Here is a 20,716-nt window from a genome sequence, read left to right on the forward strand (position 1 = left end):
TTCATGCGGAGGCGGTAGCATTTTTCTACTATATTATCGTCATTATCCTCATGATTATCATCATCAATAATCACTAAAACATTCAACATGTTTATCTCTACTGTATCATCATCATAATAAACCCACATTTATAATATCCTCATATCTCGTAAATAATCAACAGCAAATACTCTCTGCTCTGTTTCCTTAATTAGTCAGTCTTCATAAATAACACCACTGAGCAAACAAGCCTCATTACTGTACAACTGGTCATGAAAAGAAAATCTCCACAAAAATACATATTACCTCGGGCACAGATAATTTCGTTCAGACAACACAATCTTATCTTTAACAATCTGTAATTATTCCTTGTACGAGCAGAAAATCCTTCGTGTTCTTCCATTTCATAGTGCCACTATTATTTGGGCAACACAACTGCTATCTCATTAACCTGTGTATCTCATCTGAACTGGTATTAAATATTTCCTCACTGCTACATGCTGTCTGTAAAAGTGATGATGTTTAAAACTGTGAACTTGTTTCACCAATCTCTGTTTCACTTCCAAAAATTTAGTACTAGAAAATGTTTAGTAGGTGCACAGTTCCTTGGACGATCAGTAAGATGTTTCAGATATTTCTGTAAGTGATGGAAGTTTAGTGCGGTAGCAGTGGTATATTTTGCGTAACGTGACCCATTATTACTGCCGGAATTGCAAGTCGCTGTTCTGTAGTACATTCTTGTCGCGTATTGTTACGTATGTGCCACAGTCTTACTTCAGTGTAAATTCTGCTTCGTTTTCTTTACATCTTTTGCTAACGGGATCAAATATGTATTAGATGCGAATGATTTTATATCGTTTTTTTGGAATATCATCTCATAGGAATCTCTTTCCATCCCACTGCTTATCATCACGCATTACCGCACGCAACAGTTGGAATATGTACATAGAGACAGAAATTTAGCTTAGCCGCTGCCTGCTTGCTGTTTCCTGTTGTGCTTTCGAGAAATCTGCAAGAATGTTGTCAGGAGGCGAGGAAAGGTCCAGATAATTGTTTTACTTCCGTTGCACATTTAATACAAAGTCAAGCGGCATTCAGATTAGTTACAGTCGAGTTCAATTTAGATTCTGATCTAAGGTTAGCATACGAGAGTAGGTTGGATAATGGTTCGTGAAGACACAGTTTCGGTAAAACGTAGATCTTTATACAGTGAGAGGTTAAAGTGAGGTAAATTTCAGACAGAAACTAATGTAGAGAGAGAGAAAGCAGCTTACACACTGTTACTGAGCGAGGCGGCGCAGTAGTTAGCACATTGGACCCGCATTCGGGAGGACGACAGTTCAAACCCGCGTCAGGCCATCGTGATTTAGTTTTTTCGCGATTTCCCTAAAATCACTTCAGACAAATTCAGAGATGGTTCCTTTAAAAGGGCACCTCCCTCGAATCAACCAACCAACACAGTGTTAGGGGTATCCAAACCGTATATTTGCAGTGAGTACAGAATGTTGTGGCGTCATTCGCAGCACTGGATTAACGCTGCGATTTTGCTGCAGTCGTTAGAGGATACGTAACGGAGATCTTCAGTCTTGAATGGCTAGTGTGATAAACAACCTCATTTCTCGCGTTCCGGTAATGGACTGGCAGAGGAGAAACAGGCCATTAAGGCGACGCCCGGAGGTCGGCGGTGACTGGCGATACTAGATGACCGGTCGTTTCTGCGATATCACTCTATCGGGCCATCAGACGTAAAGAGAGACCGCTGTGAGGCACTTCTTATCACTCGTGTGCTGCGCGCCGCGACCAGAGGCCACGGCCAGAGGAGTGGAGAGGAGAGGGGGGTCCCGGCGTGGTGACGCAGCAGCAGCAGCCGTCGGGCCAGGGCTGGCTCAGAACACAGTACGCGGCGAGCGCGCCCACTGCCAGCATGCGGCTGGGAGCCACCGTGCCGGACTTCACGGCGCAGACCACGCACGGGCCCATACGCTTCTACAACTGGCTTGGCAACTCGTGAGTACGCTAGCCAGCCCGCGCTGCAACAGTCACGCGCTCGCTAGCTCCTCATCGTGCGACGCGGCAGTCGCGATTACCACATAGCGTCCGTGTCTCTGTCTCGTAAGGCATAGGTCACTGGACCGATTCCCGTCTCGAGTCTGGCAGTGGGTTTTAAGCACTCTGTGTGTCCAGTACAAAAGTTCCTTCTTCTTTTTTTTCCCTGGCCTGATCCCGTATCTGCACGCGATCGTCATGTTAATTTGGTTCTAACAATGTTAGTGGTAAAGGATTGCCGGATGCAATCCCTGTAACCACCCATCCCCTCCTCCTCCCCCCCCCCCCCCCGCATGGAATCTGTGTGCCCCGTACGCGTGTAATGTTATAACCCATGTGAAAGTATAAGAACGTTTTCGAAGTAGTCGCGCATACTGTATCCGAGGTGGGACGTCGGTGCTAGCCCGGTATTCACCTAGTTGGATGTAGGAAACAACCTAAAAACCACATCCAGGCTGGCCGGTACACCGACCCTCTCCGTTAATACGCCAGACAAACTCCACTTGGGGCCAAAAAATGGTTCAAATGGCTCTGAGCACTATGCGAATTAACTTCTGAGGTCATCAGTCACCTAGAACTTAGAACTAATTGAACCTAACTAACCTAAGGACATCACACACATCCAAGCCCCAGGCAGGATTCGAACCTGCGGCCGTAGCGGTCGCTCGGTTCCAGCCTGTAGCGCCTAGAACCGCACGGCCACTCCGGCCGGCACTTGGGGCCACCACGCCTCCCCCTATCCAGGAAGCGGCATGCTAAGACGCCGGCTATCTGAGTGAATCTAAATACGCTACTATAGCTCGGAATACTGGGTTAACGACAATTTGAAGACAGGAAAAAACAACGTGGTAGGGTATAGCTTCCGAACGTGCTTGCCCATCGGCTGTCACTATTAGAATGGTACGTATTGCAAGATACACCTGTCACCATTCTTACAGCACGCCAAACGTGCCATTAAGAAAGTCATCCCATAAGAAACGAGGCGAAGAAAACACGCTTTGTACGCGAATGCCTCTTTTTCGATAACACGTGCGCAGAAAACACAACATACCTCCCATCTATGTAAACCTGTTGGTATTTTCTCTTTCTTTGCTTTAAACGTGTTGAAAATTTGGTCCCCTTCGAAACATGCTGTACACTTCATATGTTATCATCAGGTGGATCCCTCCTTCCACACCTGCCGGAGTGGCCGTGCGGTTCTAGGCGCTACAGTCTGGAACCGAGCGACCGCTACGGTCGCAGGTTCGAATCCTGCCTTGGGCATGGATGTGTGTGATGTCCTTACGTTAGTTAGGTTTAAGTAGTTCTAAGTTCTAGACGAGTGATGACCTCAGAAGTTAAGTCGCATGGTGCTCAGAGCCATTTTGAACCTCCTTCCACCCCCCCCCCCCCCTCCCCCTTTTCGTTCGTGACCCAGTCCTTCCTTCCGTCGCCTGCAAGGTCAGACTTCTTAGTCTTGAATGCCTAAACACATGACACACCGGCCGGACACTCCCCCTCCCTACCCCCTGCTTTCTTCAGTGTTTATAGTTCCCTTCCCTATAGTCAAGTGCTCGACCTTGGCAGCACGAATCGAAAGGAAATGTAACGATACCATAGTCTCTTCTGCAGGTAAAGCAATTCTATTCAGAGACTGCTTACAGGGAATCAGTGGTACGAAAGACATAGCGTAGAAAATAGTTCTTTTATGACCTATAATGGAACTCGACTCAATTTCTTGGGATAAATAGTCCACGGACAGGAAAGGAAAGTAGTGTGATTGGCCACAGACTGTTTTTGACTTGCAGGAGAGCTGCAAAAGCGCTGCCACTTGATACGTAAGAGAAATGTCACCTACAAATCTCACTGAAGCAGAAAAGCTTAGCAAATTCTAGGAGACAGTTTCCGAAGCAGAAGCCTATACATCCCTCCCATACGAAGCGACAAGTCGACATGAGATGAGTAACACATTATACGAACGAATTAAAACCAACATTGTCCCCCACGCCTTACCCGTGGCGGAACGGCAAGAAATGTTAATGGGCGATACTATTCAGAGGGCACATCCGTACGAAATTAGCAGTGATTTGACAAGAATAGATGAAAGAGTAGATGTAATTCTTATCAAATGTTTGACACGGTGAATAATCGTTTCATTATCTGTAACAACATACTTGCTCCTTGCGTCACTCTGCTTCGACCACCTGGTGTAATCTTGTTTCCGAATTAGCGCAAGTTTACATCAGCGGAGGTCAGACGCTTCTACTGAGAGTTACTCCACTCTTCGCTCAAGTATTCTATTACAGTGTGTATAATACAACTGTATGGAGGCCCCGCAACGAAATGTAAAACAGCTTCCCGTGTTTTTTGTTTTTTTTGTTTTTTTGTTTTTTAAAAAAACGGAGTATGCAGCAACTTCATGTCTTGAATATAATGTGTGCTTCGTATAATGAATACATGAAGACACTAAAATAAGGCTGTCGACAAGATATAATACGCAGATGAAAGTCTGATCTTTCTAGGCAATGAAACAAAAGCGTTTTTTTAGTTAAACTATTATTTTTCTTCGAGAATGATTTAATCCATACACAGTGATACACAGTTTTTAATTTTCAGTGGTTCTTTTGAAAAACTGTAGGGAGGAGGAGGGTGGGGGAGAGGCAATGGTCGTGCTCATTATGATGTCCTAGATGCTCGGTCCGGCATAGTTCTGACCGTTTCCAGACAGCGGTGAAAATGCACTGCGACGGCAGCCTAGACTTCCACGTTTGTGTACTCACCTTTTATTGCAAAATGTTTCAGAGCTGTTTTAGACAGGTCCCGAATGCCATTAAAACAAATTACACAGTTCAGTTCACACTAAAACGAACTTAGTGCTCAACACTGTCGGCGTATCACCCTGTCTACGGCATCATTGTATGCTGTATTGCGTGGGGGAGGGGAGGGGCAACAGGTGATCAGCAATCCGCTCTTTCCAGCCACTGTCAGCTTTCTGAATCTTGAAGCCGCTATCTCTCGCTCAAGTAGCTCAATAATTTGCCCTGCGGATCTCAGTACAGCCTGTTCCACTGCTCCCCCTAAGGAAAAATTCCTAACGGTGCCAGAAATGAAAGTCGGATCCTCCGCAGATTTGACAGACATATTGACTGGTCCGCTACGGAGACCGCCATAGTTCAGTCAGTAACACCATAATAGATTGATGAGCAGGTAGTTAACCATTTAGGAATGTTAAGCGTACAAAATAATTCTCATCCCTTTGCCTACTACACAAGTTTTGCATCACCCCGGTTCCCACAACTCCTGAAGATACGTTAACTGTGGATATTGTATCATAGATACGGTCCCTTTGACTGTTCAGAGATGTCACTAAACCCGCCCAAAGATGTAAACAGCAATGCATGAGCAGCTCCTATTAGACGGAGGGGGTCCGACAGCCGATCAGTTCCAGTCATTCCACCAGGAAGGAGGTACACGGCTCGTGTTGTCTGTAGTTCAACCAGGACCAGACGGTCAATACCGATGTTCGATCGCGACCACATTCTTTGTGCCAGGGAGGGCTCTCAACAACGGAAGTGCCCAGGCGTCGCGGAGTGAACGAAAGGGATGTTGTTCGGACATGGAGGATACACAGAGAGACAGGGACTGTCAATCACATGCCTAGCTCAGGCCGCCCAAGGGCTATTACTGCAGTGGATAACCGCTACCTACGGATTGTGGCTCGGAGGAACCCTGAAACCAACGCCACCAAGTTGAATAATGCTTTTCGTGCAGCCATAACATGTCGTGTTACGGCTCAAACTGTGCGCAGTAGGCTGCATGATGCGCAACTTCACTCCCGAGGCCCATGGCGAGGTCCCTCTTTGCAACCACGACACCACGCAGCGCGGTACAGAGGGGCCCAGCAACATGCCAATGGACCGCTCAAGACTGGCATCACGTTCTCTTCACCGATGAGTGTCGCATATGCCTTCGACGAGACAATCCTCGGAGTCGTGTTTGAAGGCAACCCGGTCAGGCTGAACGCCTTAGATACACTGTGGCGAGTGCAGCAAGGCGGAGGTTCCCTGCTGTTTTGGCGTGGCATTATGTGGGGCTGACGTACGTCGCTGGTGGTCATGGAAGGCGCCGTAACGACTGTACGATACGTGAATGCCATCCTCCGACCGATTGTGCAACCATGTCGGCCGCACATTGGCTAGGCATTCTTCTACAAGGACGACAATTCGCGCCCCCATCGTGCAGGTCTTCTGAATGACTTCCTCCCGGATAACGACATCGTTCGACTGGAGTGGCTAACAAGTTCTCCAGACATGAACCCTATCGAACATGCCTGGGATAGATACAAAAGGGCTGTTTATGGACGTCACCCACCAACCACTCTGAGGTATCTACGCCGAACAGCAGTTGAGGAGGGGGACAATCTGGACCAACGGTGCCTTGGTGAACTCGTGGATAGCATGCCACGACGAATACAGGCATGATTCAATGCAAGAGCACTTGCTACCAGGTATTAGAGGTACCGGTGTGCAGTCGTTGTCGTAATGCGATTTACCTGACGTCCAAAAGGACATGATCATTGGATTTCGGGCCAGGGGTGGAAGCATTCCTGATATGATTGAGTACGCAAAGCAAACTGTTTGCGTACCGCCGCGTTAAGTATACTGTGCATGACAAATTGGTGCTGTCCAAAACCAGTGCTGAGGCAACTGTTGTGCGGTACCGACCATAGATGACAGATGAAAGACGGCTGCAAAATGGCTAATAGACGTGCAGCTGCTGAGCAGCTGAGTCCCAGACGAACCAAGGGGCTACCAACTGTCCTCAACGACCGTTCAGCAGATGTTGCTACGTATTGGCCTTCGCAGCAGGCTCTTGATTCATCATCGACGCTGACTGCTGTTCATCGGTGACGAAGGCTGGGATATACATGCCATTACCGCAATTGGACGTCCACTGAGTGGCGACAAGCGGTCATTCCAGATGAATCACGTTTTATGCCCTATTGGGAGGGTTGGCTGTTGGTGCTTACGGCGTGAAACGTCTGATAGCAAACACCTGCTGCAACTATGGTCTGGGGAATTATTTTGTTCTACTCCCTTGGTGATTTCGCCATTTTGGAAGTCATAATGGATCAACACAAGTATGTATCTATCCTTGGGGACCATGTCTACCCCTACATGCAGTTTGTATTTCCTCGGGACGATGGCATCTACCAGGAGGATAACGCAACGAGTCACACTGCTCGCAGTGAACTTGAGTGGCTTGAAAAGCGCCAGGGTGAATTTATTGTACTTCCTTGGCCAGCAAACAACCCGGATTTAAACCCAGTCGAAAATCTGTGGGACAACTTCGATTGGGCTATTCGCGCGATGGTGTCCTCAACCGAGAAACCTAGCGCAGTTGCCCATGTCATTGGAGTTATCATTGCTCCATGTCTCTGTCGGTAACTTCCAGAATCTCATTGACCCTTCCTGCACGCCTTACATGGGTCCGCGCTGCAAAAGGGGGCTATTTAGGCTTCTGACAGGTGGTCAGATAAACGTGGCTGGACAGTGTATTAGTAACACCGGCCTGCGTGAGTGAGTCAGCACATTGGGTCTCCCGAACTTGAAAATTTGGAAATTTGTGGTAAGGACTATGGGACCGAACTGCTGAGTTCATCGGTCCCTAGGCTTACACACTACTTACCCTAACTTAAACTAACTTACGGAAAGGACAACACAGACACCCATGCCTGAGGGAGGAGTCGAACCTACGGCGGGGGGGGGGGGGGGGGGGGGGGGAAAGGGGGGGACCCGCGCGAACCGTGCAAGACGCCTGAGACCGCGCGGATCTCCCTAACCGATGACCAGATTTGAGAACAGAGTGAGCCTGATAAGGCAGTCGCTCATTACTGTCAACAAGACTACTCACAAGCCAGTCATTGTTCCTTACAGAAGAAGTGGTCCAGCTGCGTATTTCTTGACTTGTGAAAATATGTGGATATGACAAGGCAGCAGCTCCAGTACGGTGGACATTCTAATTCATCCTTCAGATTACACAGTTTTCCATTTGGCAAAGCACTTTCGTGAGAAGGTGGATTGCATGATTATTTACTTATTTATATTCTCCTTTAACGAATATGAGGATCAGCTCGTCCTCTAGATCTACGTGGTATTCACAAGCTATTGCTTCACCCTTTACAAGATAATCATCAACTAAAAAACGTTTGGCTAATATAAAGCGCTGGGCATTTGATCTCGCCTTTTTTTTTTAAATACAAGACTACTGGCTTCCACCCACTGATTCACTTGCCATTTCATTTCTTGTTTGAAATGGCGATCTATGTGTCACCCACTGTAGCAAAGTAGCACAAAAAAAATTCGGTTGGGTTCTTCTTAAAAAGGTCCGTACATTGCTGAGAAACTCGTTTCTGTACTTTATTCTAGTCAGCATTCAGCAAATGCCGCTCTCCGCTCTTACTCATAATTCTTCATGACAAGTGCGGTGTACTACTTGTTCTGATTCTACTACCTCATATACTCTGCAACTGCCCAGGATCTTGTTACCCGTTTCCTCAAAATTTTCATCTCTGGTTGCAGTTTTGGGAAGTCTGTCATGAGAATCATCGTTAAGGAAAGTGTGATCACACTGAACTGAGCACCGGCCGCTGTGCCCGAGCGGTTCTAGGCGCATCAGTCCGGAACAGCTCTCTGCTACGGTCGCAGGTTCGAATCCTGCCTCGGGCTTGGATGTGTGTGATGTCCTTAGGTTAGGTTTAAGTAGTTCTAAGTCTAGGGGACTGATGACCTCAGATGCTAAGTCCCATAGTGCTTAGAGCCATTTTTTAACTGAATTGAGCTGTTTATTTCTTATCTGTTGAAGTGGAAGAGTTAGCCTCGTAATCATCTACTGTGACAGTTCCCTTTGACGATACGCCTTCCAAAACAAAGAATTTTTATAAAAGTATGTTATTCCAGTTAATCTGGTTAACATGCAACAGGAATGTTTTTCAAAAGCGTAAAAAGCAATGATTCATACATCAAACTCCAACTGACCAACATTTTTGCGAAATGTGTACCAACATTTTAGAAACAAATTTTAACAGCCAAGATCGTATTACGCACTTTTTACTCCTGATAACCGGTTTCAAAATTTATTTACTGACCTTTAAAAAACTTCTTGTTATACGTCCTTTTCCAGTATGTTTGTATCGCACATATAATGTTGACGTAGTATGTAGCACATTCCACACTGGTTTGTTAAAAATAAAAACCGGCGTCTCTCAAATAAAAACGATACAGTTACAATGCACCTTGTGTAACCATGGATATCCACACGCGTAACGTTCCACTGATGCTTGTTAGATATTGAATTGCGTATCAATACAGATTCACGCGCTTGTTTACTTTTACATGATGAGTTAAATACATCATGGGCGCACAACCTTTGAAATACACAGTTCAAAGCAATCACTGACCGCTCCTTCCTATCTTTATGAGAAATTTCATTTTAAATTGGTATTAATGTGATCTCTGTGTCCGACCAAAAACGTTTTCGCCTCGGAGTGGCACTGTTATCTGTGGTGGTAGAATGGTGGAACAGTGTGGTTAAAATCCAATGCCAACAGGTAAACAGCATAAATATCAGTGCGGCCCTTCCGAATCCCCAGTTCATTAATATACTTACTGCCACTCACATATCTCAACAATACAGACCTCTACAGTTTTACTGTAAACGACAATGTTTTAATGCTCGGCGATAGTCGTAAGTGAGATGTAAACCATCAGAAAAGCTTTGTGATAAATTTCGCACCTTCAGAACATGGGAAGTAGAAATATTGGATAGCAATGGCTGATTAGAATGAGATTTTCACTCTGCAGCGGAGTGTACGCTGATATGAAACTTCCTGGCAGATTAAAACTGTGTGCCCGACCGAGACTCGAACTGGGGACCTTTGCCTTTCGCGGGCAAGTGCTCTGCCATCTGAGCTACCGAAGCACGACTCACGCCCGGTACTCACAGCTTTACTTCTGCCAGTACCTCGTCTCCTACCTTCCAAACTTTACAGAAGCTCTCCTGCGAACCTTGCAGAACTAGCACTAGTCACAGAAATCTCGGGTGTATGGGTCCACCATAAGATCGGCTTGGAAACCACGTAGGCGTTATTGTATGTGAAAGAAATGGCAGCGTCAATGGCCGTGGCAATGAGGATACACCGTTTCTTATCAGATAACCGAAGTACTGCAGGGAATGTCCAGCACTTGGATGAGTGACCGTCCGGGTGCATCGCGTGCTGGTGCCAGTTTTCGTCTTTGACGGCAGAGGAGACAGGAGGAGTGGTGGTGTAAAGTCCCTGACCACCAGTCTTTGCACCAGTGTCCTGGATTCAGTTCCAAACACCTCGACAGTGTTTGGTCAAGTGAGGAGATAGTGACCCGTCCGTCGGATGGGGACCTTAAGCTCGGAGGTCCCCTTAGTGCTCTTCGAGAGGAGTAGGCTAAATGGCAGCACCGTGTTTCACTCTCTCCCTTCTGCCATGATCTCGAACACTGCACTACACTACACTCTCGCCATTACAGTCATCTACATGTAACAGCTATACTCCCACACACAGCTCCCATACTTCGCCAAGGAAATGTGCCTGCAGGCGCTAAAAATAGGAAAAACCTTTCCAATTTGGTGACTGAATCTGTCCTTCGTGGTCTCCCGCCCAGTCATGCCATACGGTTTAACTACCATATAAATGACAGCCACAGAGTGTGCTACCGCAGTTGTAAAGGTAATAGTTACTACAGACAGTGGAACTCCTTAGGCAGTGGCTCGCCAAGACAAAGGAAGAGCTCCGAGGAATTCAGCAAAAGCTGCAATCTGCAAGCTGATTCAGTACGACAGTATCGTCTAGATGCACAGCATAACATAGGTGTAACTCATTGGTAGAAAAACGACGCATCATTACGAAAGCCGCTTGTTTAAGTTTAGGAGATAATTAGTGAGGCGATATTATAGGCTTCATTGTATACTTTTTTTTAGGCTGTAAAAAGAAAATAAGAAACACCTCTCATACAAACGGAAGTGTAAAGCAAATCAGTATACACTAGTTCCATGGAACACAAATTAAGGAAAGAGGTAAGTGTGCAATATATCCTTAGATATGTAGTATATAGTATCTTTAGGAGCGCACACGTAAATTTTGTCTTTATTTAACCCTAAAACTGAAAACTATATTTGTAAAATACAACTGCTCTTCATGTTAGCAGCCATTTAGCAATTTGTCTTATGTATCCAAATCTTCTGAAATTTTGTGTTCTAACTAAATTAATTACAGTATTTCATAGACGACTGCTTCTCTTTTTGATCTCAAACCCCGAATTACTTTTTAGATTCGGACGACAGACCAGAATCACCAGCGCATTTTTCATACGCTGCCTCCATGTAGGAGAAAATACTTTTCAGGTATTCTTTCCAACTTTGTGATGTTTTCCGAGTACGTATCAATATTCGGCAATTCAGCTGAGACCTCACTGTCCAAAGAAGGGGATAAAGATTCAGATCCTTAGTCCTTGTTTTACAGAGCTACTCCGTCACTAGTACTAGTATTGCTATTTATTCTGTGCTTCACTTAATCCGTGCAAACTATCTATTTACAGCTCGAATAAAATGGATACGTGTTTCAAAGTTTTAATGCACTTCGAAGTAGTCACCGGCATTGTGTATAACCCGCTCCTAGCGATGTGGAAGTCATAAGATACTCTTAGCAGTGCCAGTTGTGTTGACAGTTCGAGCGGCGCGGTCTATTGCCCGACGAATTTGTAGTAGTTCTGAAGTGAATGCAATGAAGTGTTTCCTTGTGTTTAGAAACCGAGTTGAACTTAGGAGGGCTTAATCGGGGGAGTGCATTATGTGGTACAGCACTTAGCAGCCCCATCAGTCAAACAAATCAGTAACAGCTTGCAATGTACGTGCTTGAGCATTGTCCTGCAAAATGATGGTCAGGTCCTGCAGCAAGTGTCATCACTTCTGTCTCTAAGCTGGTCGTAGGTTGTGTTCCAAAAATGAACAGCGTAGACCGCGCTGCTCGAACTGTCACCACAACTGGCACTGCTAAGAATATTCTACGACTTCCACACCGCTGGCAATGGGTTATACACAATGCTGGTGACTACTTTGAAGGTCAGTAAAACTTTGAAACACGTATCTATTTTGTACGAGCTGTAAATAAATAGTTGCCACTATTTAAGTTCCAACCCTCGTAACTTTCATAGAGCCATGTTCCGTCTTCGCAACTAAATGAAAAGCAGTTTGTTTTTACAGCACGCGTTTCGCTTCTTTTATTTGTGCTGCATCTTCAGTGGCGATTTACAATGTTGTTAATCAATGTGTGTTGACCTGGAGATGTATTTACTCAGTCTCCATATTTATTTCAACATTTCACTTGCCGGCCGAAGTGGCCGTGCGGTTAAAGGCGCTGCAGTCTGGAACCGCAAGACCGCTACGGTCGCAGGTTCGAATCCTGCCTCGCGCATGGATGTTTGTTATGTCCATAGGTTAGTTAGGTTTAACTAGTTCTAAGTTCTAGGGGACTAATGACCTCAGCAGTTGAGTCCCATAGTGCTCAGAGCCATTTGAACCATTTTTTTTGAACATTTCACTTGCACTTTTCACTGTGAAACAAATAAGAATACGATTTGTCCCCCGACCACCCATTCCGTACACAGTTACTAATAACACGAGAAAATGTCACACGCTGCAAAAATATTCTCGTATCTCATATTAAATTTTGGTTAAAGGATTCACCGTTTTTGGATACCTGTTCTCTACACATAAAGCTCTCTTGTGGTTAACAAGTCAAATGATGGAAGCTACTGATCTTGGGAAATGTCAGATCTGTGTCGGTAAAGCTTTCCATATGAGTGGTTATCAGAAGTGGCTGTATGGAAGTTAACCATACAACGAACGGAAGCGTCGCTCTCAGGCTAGCGTTTGCGAGAAGAGACGTTGACATAATGCGGTCATCACAACAAGCCACACATGTCCGTCGCTGTTGTCAGCGTGCTAAGAATAACTGCAGCGGTAAACGTATCGGTAATGTTACCAGTGCCCTGCGAGTTTTCGGAACCGCGAATCAACGAACATGCAGATGAACTTCAGTGTTACTCAAAACTGTTATCATCCCCTGCAGAAAGTATCTCGTTGGCCTGTACTACAGCATTATGAACAGTGGAAGGACCAATTAATACAACGATTTTCTACACGACTCTGGTCTCAGAATGTGCCTACTCCTTCTCCCCGTCACCGATAGTAATTTACAACTCACCTCTGCTCAAACCCATCTGAGAATATTCTTCAGCGATTACTCAGAAACGAAACCGCTCATCTATCGAAGACCCTCTGGTTTTATCACCGTATCAGCCTCATCTCTGATGTCTTCTCTTCGTGTATTTAAAACTATTCTCAACAATACTGAAACTCGGTATCTACACACGCCTATAATAGTTATGCATCACCCCTTTATTTCGAAAGTCGTGGCACATAGAACAAAATCTGACTGTGACTCATGCGTATATATTCATTTGCAATGTGTCCATATCAGCAAATAAAAAAAAGGTGTAACGACAAAATCGCCTGTTCCCCTTGGAGGGTTCTTCACAGATCTCCTGAGCAACATCAGTATGTGATGGAACGTCATCTTGCTCGGATGCAGGTTGCATACATCGTGGCATACCATCGATGAGATCATCAAGTCAGCTCTGGTCCAAAGTGTCCCACTCCTCAATGGTGATGCTGCGTTACTCGCTCACAGTACGTAGTTGTTATCGCTGTCCATAAGCAGTTCGTTTCTATCGATCCCACACATGTTAATTGGGTTCATGTCCGGGGAACAGGCAGGCTACTCCACTCTGGCGTGCTAGAAAAACGTGCTCAAGAGAACAGCAGAATGAAAAGACGAGTTATCAACCGTCTATATGAAACCGACACCAAAATGTTGGCCATACGGTCCAACTATTGGTTACAGAATCTCCTTCCTGTACCACAGAGCAGTGACATTGCCCTCAATAACCACGAGAGGTGTACGATGGCCCCATGAAATGCCACCCCAGAACATCACTCCATCGCCAACTTGATCCACATGTGCAGCACAGTATTGGAGGTGTTCAATATAACTGGGTTGTCTCCAAACAAGTTGTTTGCGATTATCAGGGTACAAACAAATCCGAGATTCGTCAACACATAATGCCCGACGATAGAGATGTTCACATTCCGATTTTAAGTTTCCCACGCTTGCGTGATAGCCAGGCAAGAAAGCTCCCGCACGTTATCAGCAGAACAGGACGGCTGCTTTACTCCCCTTCAAGCCAAGCTATTCTCAACCCAAGCAGGCTACAGCGGTGCTGCTTGCCTGCTCCTTTCCGCCGTTCTGCGTTACATAACAGTTTTTTTCTGTACGCTTTCATTGCAGTGTTACGAGTAGGGTTCGCAAGTTGATAAAAATACCCGAATATCACAAGACGAGGGTCAATGAAATGTATATTCATTCTGGATCATTGTAGGCCAGAAAACGGTGGATTTATTTGTCGTTTTTTCCTTTTCGGCGTATTTCGGGCTTATTTATTTATTTTAGTGTGATCGGTTGTCTCTGCAACTTCACCCTCTTTCGACTAGTGCTGGCCATTCTCAATTCGAACCATCGTTAGGTCATCTCTGATGCATGTTTTCTGTAGTAATGAGAACCATCTCTGTAAGTCGAGATGCCTTGCATCTAAGAACCTGAAGACGTCTATTACACTGCAACGCCAAATAAAGTACGGGTTTGGAAGTCTAGTTGCTGTGACCATAGTGTGTTCCAGCCAAATATGACCCCAACTATACCAGTTTTAGTTACTTTTTCCAATTTGTGTAATGCAACTTCGCTGAATTTATTCTAAGTGGCCAAAATAGTTCATTCTAAATTCCCCAAATGCAGTTTGGCATACACGAAGTTCGTTTTTCATATTATATCAATCTAAAAAGTACGTGTCTGGAAGAATAATCCTATCTTTCATACTAAGCCTTCTTCGCCGGCCGAAGTGGCCGTGCGGTTAAAGGCGCTGCAGTCTGGACCCGCAAGACCGCTACGGTCGCAGGTTCGAATCCTGCCTCGGGCATGGATGTTTGTGATGTCCTTAGGTTAGTTAGGTTTAACTAGTTCTAAGTTCTAGGGGACTAATGACCTCAGCAGTTGAGTCCCATAGTGCTCAGAGCCATTTAAGCCTTCTTCGCACTACGTTGCGAACCACCAGAATGTAGTTTTTAATATCCACTGAGCCATATTTCCTCCTATTTCAATCAATGTTTACCCCAGATTTAGAAAGCCAACTGCTCAAAAGCCTAAGTCCATAGCACACATTTCGACACACTTTTCAGTCAGTAATTCTTTGTCTTCTTTCAAAATATTTATGGAGTGAGGAAACTGCTGGTCAAATTTACAAACATGTCGTAACATACTAGAGGTTCCCGAATGACTGAGTGGACCCACATTCGGGAGGACAGCGCTTCAAACCCGCGTCCGGCCATCTTGATTTAGATTTTCCGTGATTTCCCTAAATCGCTCCAAGCAAATGCCGGGATGGTTCCTTTGAAAAGGCACAGCCGACTTCCTTCCCCGTTCTTCCCTAATCCGATGCAATCGATGACCTCGCTGTCTGGTCCCCTCCCCCAAATCAACCAACCAACAGAATGAGTTTTTAGTAACTGTTCACACAATTTGCATTGCCATACACCTACCGATTTATTTGAAGCTGCCTCGTACACACGCTACAACTTTTCCCCTGCTGAACTTGTGCTCTTTTTCGTGACAGATTTAAACTCCCCAATTCTTAATTTCTCCTCAGTGTCCTTTACCGCACCCACCAATATTGACGAGTTGCAGTGAAATTTCCTGCGCAAACATATACCTGGCTAGTTACGATGGATTGATAGGGCAACCTGTTGTCAGGTGCAGGTGGCTTAACGGGTCCCGTGAAGCTTGACAGGCTAGCGGAAACCCAAGTTGGCCTGCTTTAACCACTGTGCTTCAGTACATATGTACTCTTGTGACTCCTTTGCGAGAGGATGAGTTGCTTTAATGGTTGTCGCAGAGATAGGGGCAGGGAGGCTGGAAGGAAAATTTGTGCATCTCTGGTCCATTCTGCACGATTTCTTGCCTATCCGTAATGGAGTCCATGGTTGTTGCGGTGCACAACTTTGTGCTCGCCATAGTCGTCCGAAATGGAGATTCGCATCATGCAGGCGTCTCTTAACACTTTGATGCGATACATGACGCCCTTTAGCCTCTTCGAACCCGGAATTCAGTACTGGAGCACTTAGCCTACGGTTCCTTTGACTCAAAAGTCGTAGATGTCGGTCATCCTGTGCAGCTGTCAAATATGGACGGCCTGAGCGGCGCAAGTCCTCAACACTACGTGTCAATTGGAACCGATTCCATGTCCGCACCTCATCACTTTGACTCTGGTGCACACAACGAGCAACTTCCCTGGCTGACAAGCCTTGCCGGCCGGAGTGGCCGTGCGGTTCTAGGCGCTACAGTCTGGAGTCGCGTGACCGCTACGGTCGCAGGTTCGAATCCTGCCTCGGGCATGGATGTGTGTGATGTCATTAGCTTAGTTAGATTTAAGTAGTTCTTAGTTCTAGGGGACTGATAACCTCAGAAGTTAAGTCCCATAGTGCTCAGAGCCATTTTTTTTTATTTGACAAGCCTTCTGCGCATTACGTGATGATGCGGACTCGATCGCTGGTCTCGACCGTCTTTCGTAGCACAGTGCATATTAACTCTATTGTTCCACAAACGTCTCTGATTTCTCCCTACAAGTGCTTTACTTTCAGTTTAAAGGCTGCAGTCCATTCGAGTGCGGCAGTCTTCCCGTAGTTAGCGCGTACGATAACAGTGAGTGTGTTTACAAACAATGCCAGGGATGCTCTTCCGATCGGTACAGGAACAGTCACAATAGCAACACTCCTGCACGTCATATCTGGCTGTTGCAAAAAAATTTTTCCTTAATCTCAAATTTGTTCCTTCATTACAAAAATGCATGTGACATTCCCCATCATCACACGGGTGATGGTGACACAAAAATGTGGCGGGAGTGTCATTTGTTGATTGTTGACGTCAAGGCAGTTCTTAGCTCGTTATTTTACAATTACCGTCCAACATGATAAATTTGTTGTGATGTGGGGTGGCCCAGGGATCAGTGCTGTTCCTTATTTATATAAATGATATGTCCTCTAGTACTACAGGCAATTCTAAAATATTTCCGTTTGCTGATGACTCTAGCTTGGTAGTAAAGGATGTTGTGTGACCCATTGGCTCTGTTTCAAATAGTGCAGTACGTGACAAAAGTTCATGGCTTGTAGAAAATAAACTAACGGTAAATCACAGTGAGGCTCAGTTTTCATAGGTTCTAGCACAATTCAACATAACCCGACGTTTTAATTTCACAAAATGGGCATACGATTAGAGAAACTGAACAGTTCCAATTTCTAGATATTCAGATTGATAGTTAACTGTCGTGGACAGCCCATTTTTAGGATCTTGTTCAAAGACTTAATGCTGCAATTTTTACTATTCGAACGGTATCTGAAGTGAGTAATAGTTCGACACGAAAATGAGTCTGCTTGGCTCATTTTCATTCGCTTATGGCGTATGGTGTTATATTTTGGGGTAAGTCTTCCCATTCTCAAAGGATATTTTGGGCTCAGAAATAGGCAGTTCGGGCAATAAGTGGTGTACCCAGAATGAGATTTTCACTCTGCAGCGGAGTTTCTCATTCTGGAAACATCTCCCAGGCTGTGGTTAAGCCATGTCTCAACAATATCATTTCTTTCAGAAGTGCTAGTTCTGCAGATTCGCAGGAGAGCTTCTGTAAAGTTTGGAAGGTAGGAGGCGAGGTACTGGCAGAAGTAAAGCTGTGAGCATGGGGCGTGGGTCATGCTTGGGTAGCTCACTTGGTAGAGCACTTGCCCGCGAAAAGGAAAGGTCCCGAGTTCGAGTCTCGGTCCGGCACTCAGTTTTAATCTTCCAGGAAGTTTCAGTAAGTGGTGTAAGTTTGCGAACTCTTGTCTACCCCTGTTCATTAGTCTGGGTATTCTGATAATATATATATTCCTTACTGTCGTTTCTTGGTAACAATACCAGCTTCTTCCCAAGAATTAGCAATTTCAACTCATTTAATACTAGCCAGAAATCCAATCTGGATTTGGATAGCACTTTCTTGACTCTTGTGCAGAAATGTACGCAGTGTACTGCTGCATCGATATTCAATAAGCTACCACAAGAATTCAAAAATATCAGCAGTAATCCACGCGCTTTCAAATCGAAACTGAACAGTTTCAAATGGCTCTGAGCACTATGGGACTCAACATCTGAGGTCATCAGTCCCCTATAACTTAGAACTACTTAAACCTAACTAACCTGAGGACATCACACACATCCAGGCCCGAGGCAGGATTCGAACCTGCGACCGTAGCAGCAGAGCGGTTCCAGGCTGAAGCGCTTGGAACCGCTCGGCCACAACGGACGGCTGCACAGTTTCCTCAAGGGTCATTCCTTCATTTCTGTCGAGGAGGTCCTTCGAAAATTAATCTAATTCCTGTTTTATATTGGTGATTGCGTTTACATAACCTTATGGCTGGTCTTTTTTGGGTTCATAAACATTTTATTTGATCTGTTATTACTTTTGTGCTGTAATTTCATGTGTTGACACATTCCATGACCTTGGAGATTTGCTCCTCAGTTTGATCCTACGGAACTAGACGTGTAAAATAAAATTTAAATAGTATAAACCCCCTTTTGTAAGGAATGGGCCTCAAACTTCAAGCTAGGTTTTGTTCATGGCTTGCGTATATCTCTACAGGGGAATTGCCAGCATGATTCCATGAACAAAGACTCGACGTAGTCTGTCCTCCTTCCACAACTGAACTACTGGACAGTGCCTAATGACGTCTGTGCCGTTGTTTTGCATGGCAGTTAGCAGAATGCCCTCAATCAGTCCTCAAGCTTAATGTACTAAAACAAAATTTGCTGAAGAGCCACATTAAATCATCGCTACCGAGTTCACTGCTGACCTGTCTCCGTCTATGTTTACGTTCAGTGAAGATAGGAAACGCTGCTCACGGTAAGACTACATAAACTTTTGGTATCTACTGAGATGTGGCTGTTTGAAATGCGGCTGTTAACTATCTCCCGTGTTCTGTGGACTTTTAACGTTTCTCGACATGTTATGTGCCGTATGTACGGTACACTGCATGGATGTCGTTACCGCAGTCGACAACCGTTCCTACTTCACTATCGACGACTATCAGTCGATAGCCGCACTGCCTCATGTGATGTCAGAATTTAAAATGTAGGGTGTTCATGCCTCGGAAAACTGGGACGCATGTCAGTCTAAATGAATTAAGAAGTTGCCGACCTAGCTGGAAAAGCAACGGCTTTGAATGCACCCGTGAAGTAGCTCGTTTGACGTGCGCGCACTGGAAACATCTGGCGCTATCAGGAGTAGCTGTGTTTGTTGTTTACAGCAGAACGTAACGTTCATGGATGCCGTAACTTACACGAGTCCTTGGTACCGTCTTTTCACATAGTGGTACTGTGTCTGCGCATGTGCTGGACAATGGTTTTCTTTTTTGTTCTACTAAATGTCGATTGTTTTGTTTCTTTTCTATGTTGTTGTTGTGGTCTGTTTTGTTTTCAGCGCCTACACCTCGCCGTTCGGCATGTCTCACAATGTTGCACCAGCGAAATCAAAACTAAACTTCATTGTCAGACTAAATTTCTATCCACTACGCTATTACCTTTCGTTTGCTAAGTTCTAATGGAAAGGTACAAGATTGATGTTCGACGCATAACGTTTGTAGTTTTGTCAGTAGTGGCCTTATCATGCAGACACGATATTATTTAGAGGCTTGGTTCACAAACCTACATTATCTACCTGAAATTTTATGAATTACAACAGCATTGAAAACCTTAGCCTTCCTAACGTCTTTCTGGAGCTCAACTTTCGAGAAAGCTATGAAAGTTCATCGTAAAACAGAAGTCGTCTTTATATACATTCTAACTCTTGTCACAACTAAGCATCACTTTGTGAAGTGGTTTCTGGCGTTTCCCAAGGTGACGTTAAAGATCCCTCTGCTGTTCCTTATCTGTATAAACGATTTAGGAGACAATCTGAGCAGACGACTTATATTGTTTGCAGATGATCCTTTTGTTTATCGTCTAGTAAAGTCGTTAAAAAATCAAACAAATTACAAAACGATTTAGAAAATATATATGTATTAAGAATAAAATTCTCACCCTACAGCGGAGTGTGCGCTGATATGAAACCTCCTGGCAGATTAAAACTGTTGTAATCTGCCAGGAAGTTTCATATCAGCGCACACTCCGGTGTAGAGTGAGAATTTCATCCTAGAAACATCTCATACGCTGTGGCTAAGCTATGTCTCCGCAATATCCTTTCTTCCAGGAGTGCAAGGTTCGCAGGAGAGCTTCTGTGAAGTTAGGAAGGTAGGAGACGAGGTACTGGCGGAATTAAAGCTGTGAGGACGGGGAGTGAGTCGTGCTTGGATAGTTCGGTAGAGCACTTGCCCGCGAAACGCAAATGTCCCGAGTTCGCGTCTCTGTCCGGCACACGGTTCTAATCTGCCAGGAAGTTTTATACACTCCTGGAAATTGAAATAAGAACACCGTGAATTCATTGTCCCA

General features: G+C 45.1%; 1 protein-coding gene across 1 annotated transcript in view; it reads left to right on the forward strand.

Moving 5' to 3' along the window:
* The first annotated feature begins 1,845 nt into the window (after positions 1 to 1,845).
* Positions 1,846 to 20,716, forward strand: part of LOC124798494 (peroxiredoxin-6-like) — a 155,648-nt gene continuing 136,777 nt past the window's right edge. Inside the window, exon 1 of the mRNA XM_047261930.1 lies at positions 1,846 to 1,986. Coding sequence (XP_047117886.1) covers positions 1,904 to 1,986 — 83 coding nt within the window. The 5' untranslated portion in view covers positions 1,846 to 1,903. The remainder of the gene's footprint in view (positions 1,987 to 20,716) is intronic.

Source organism: Schistocerca piceifrons, chromosome 5, assembly GCF_021461385.2.
Source record: "Schistocerca piceifrons isolate TAMUIC-IGC-003096 chromosome 5, iqSchPice1.1, whole genome shotgun sequence".
Taxonomy (NCBI): Eukaryota; Metazoa; Arthropoda; class Insecta; order Orthoptera; family Acrididae; genus Schistocerca; species Schistocerca piceifrons.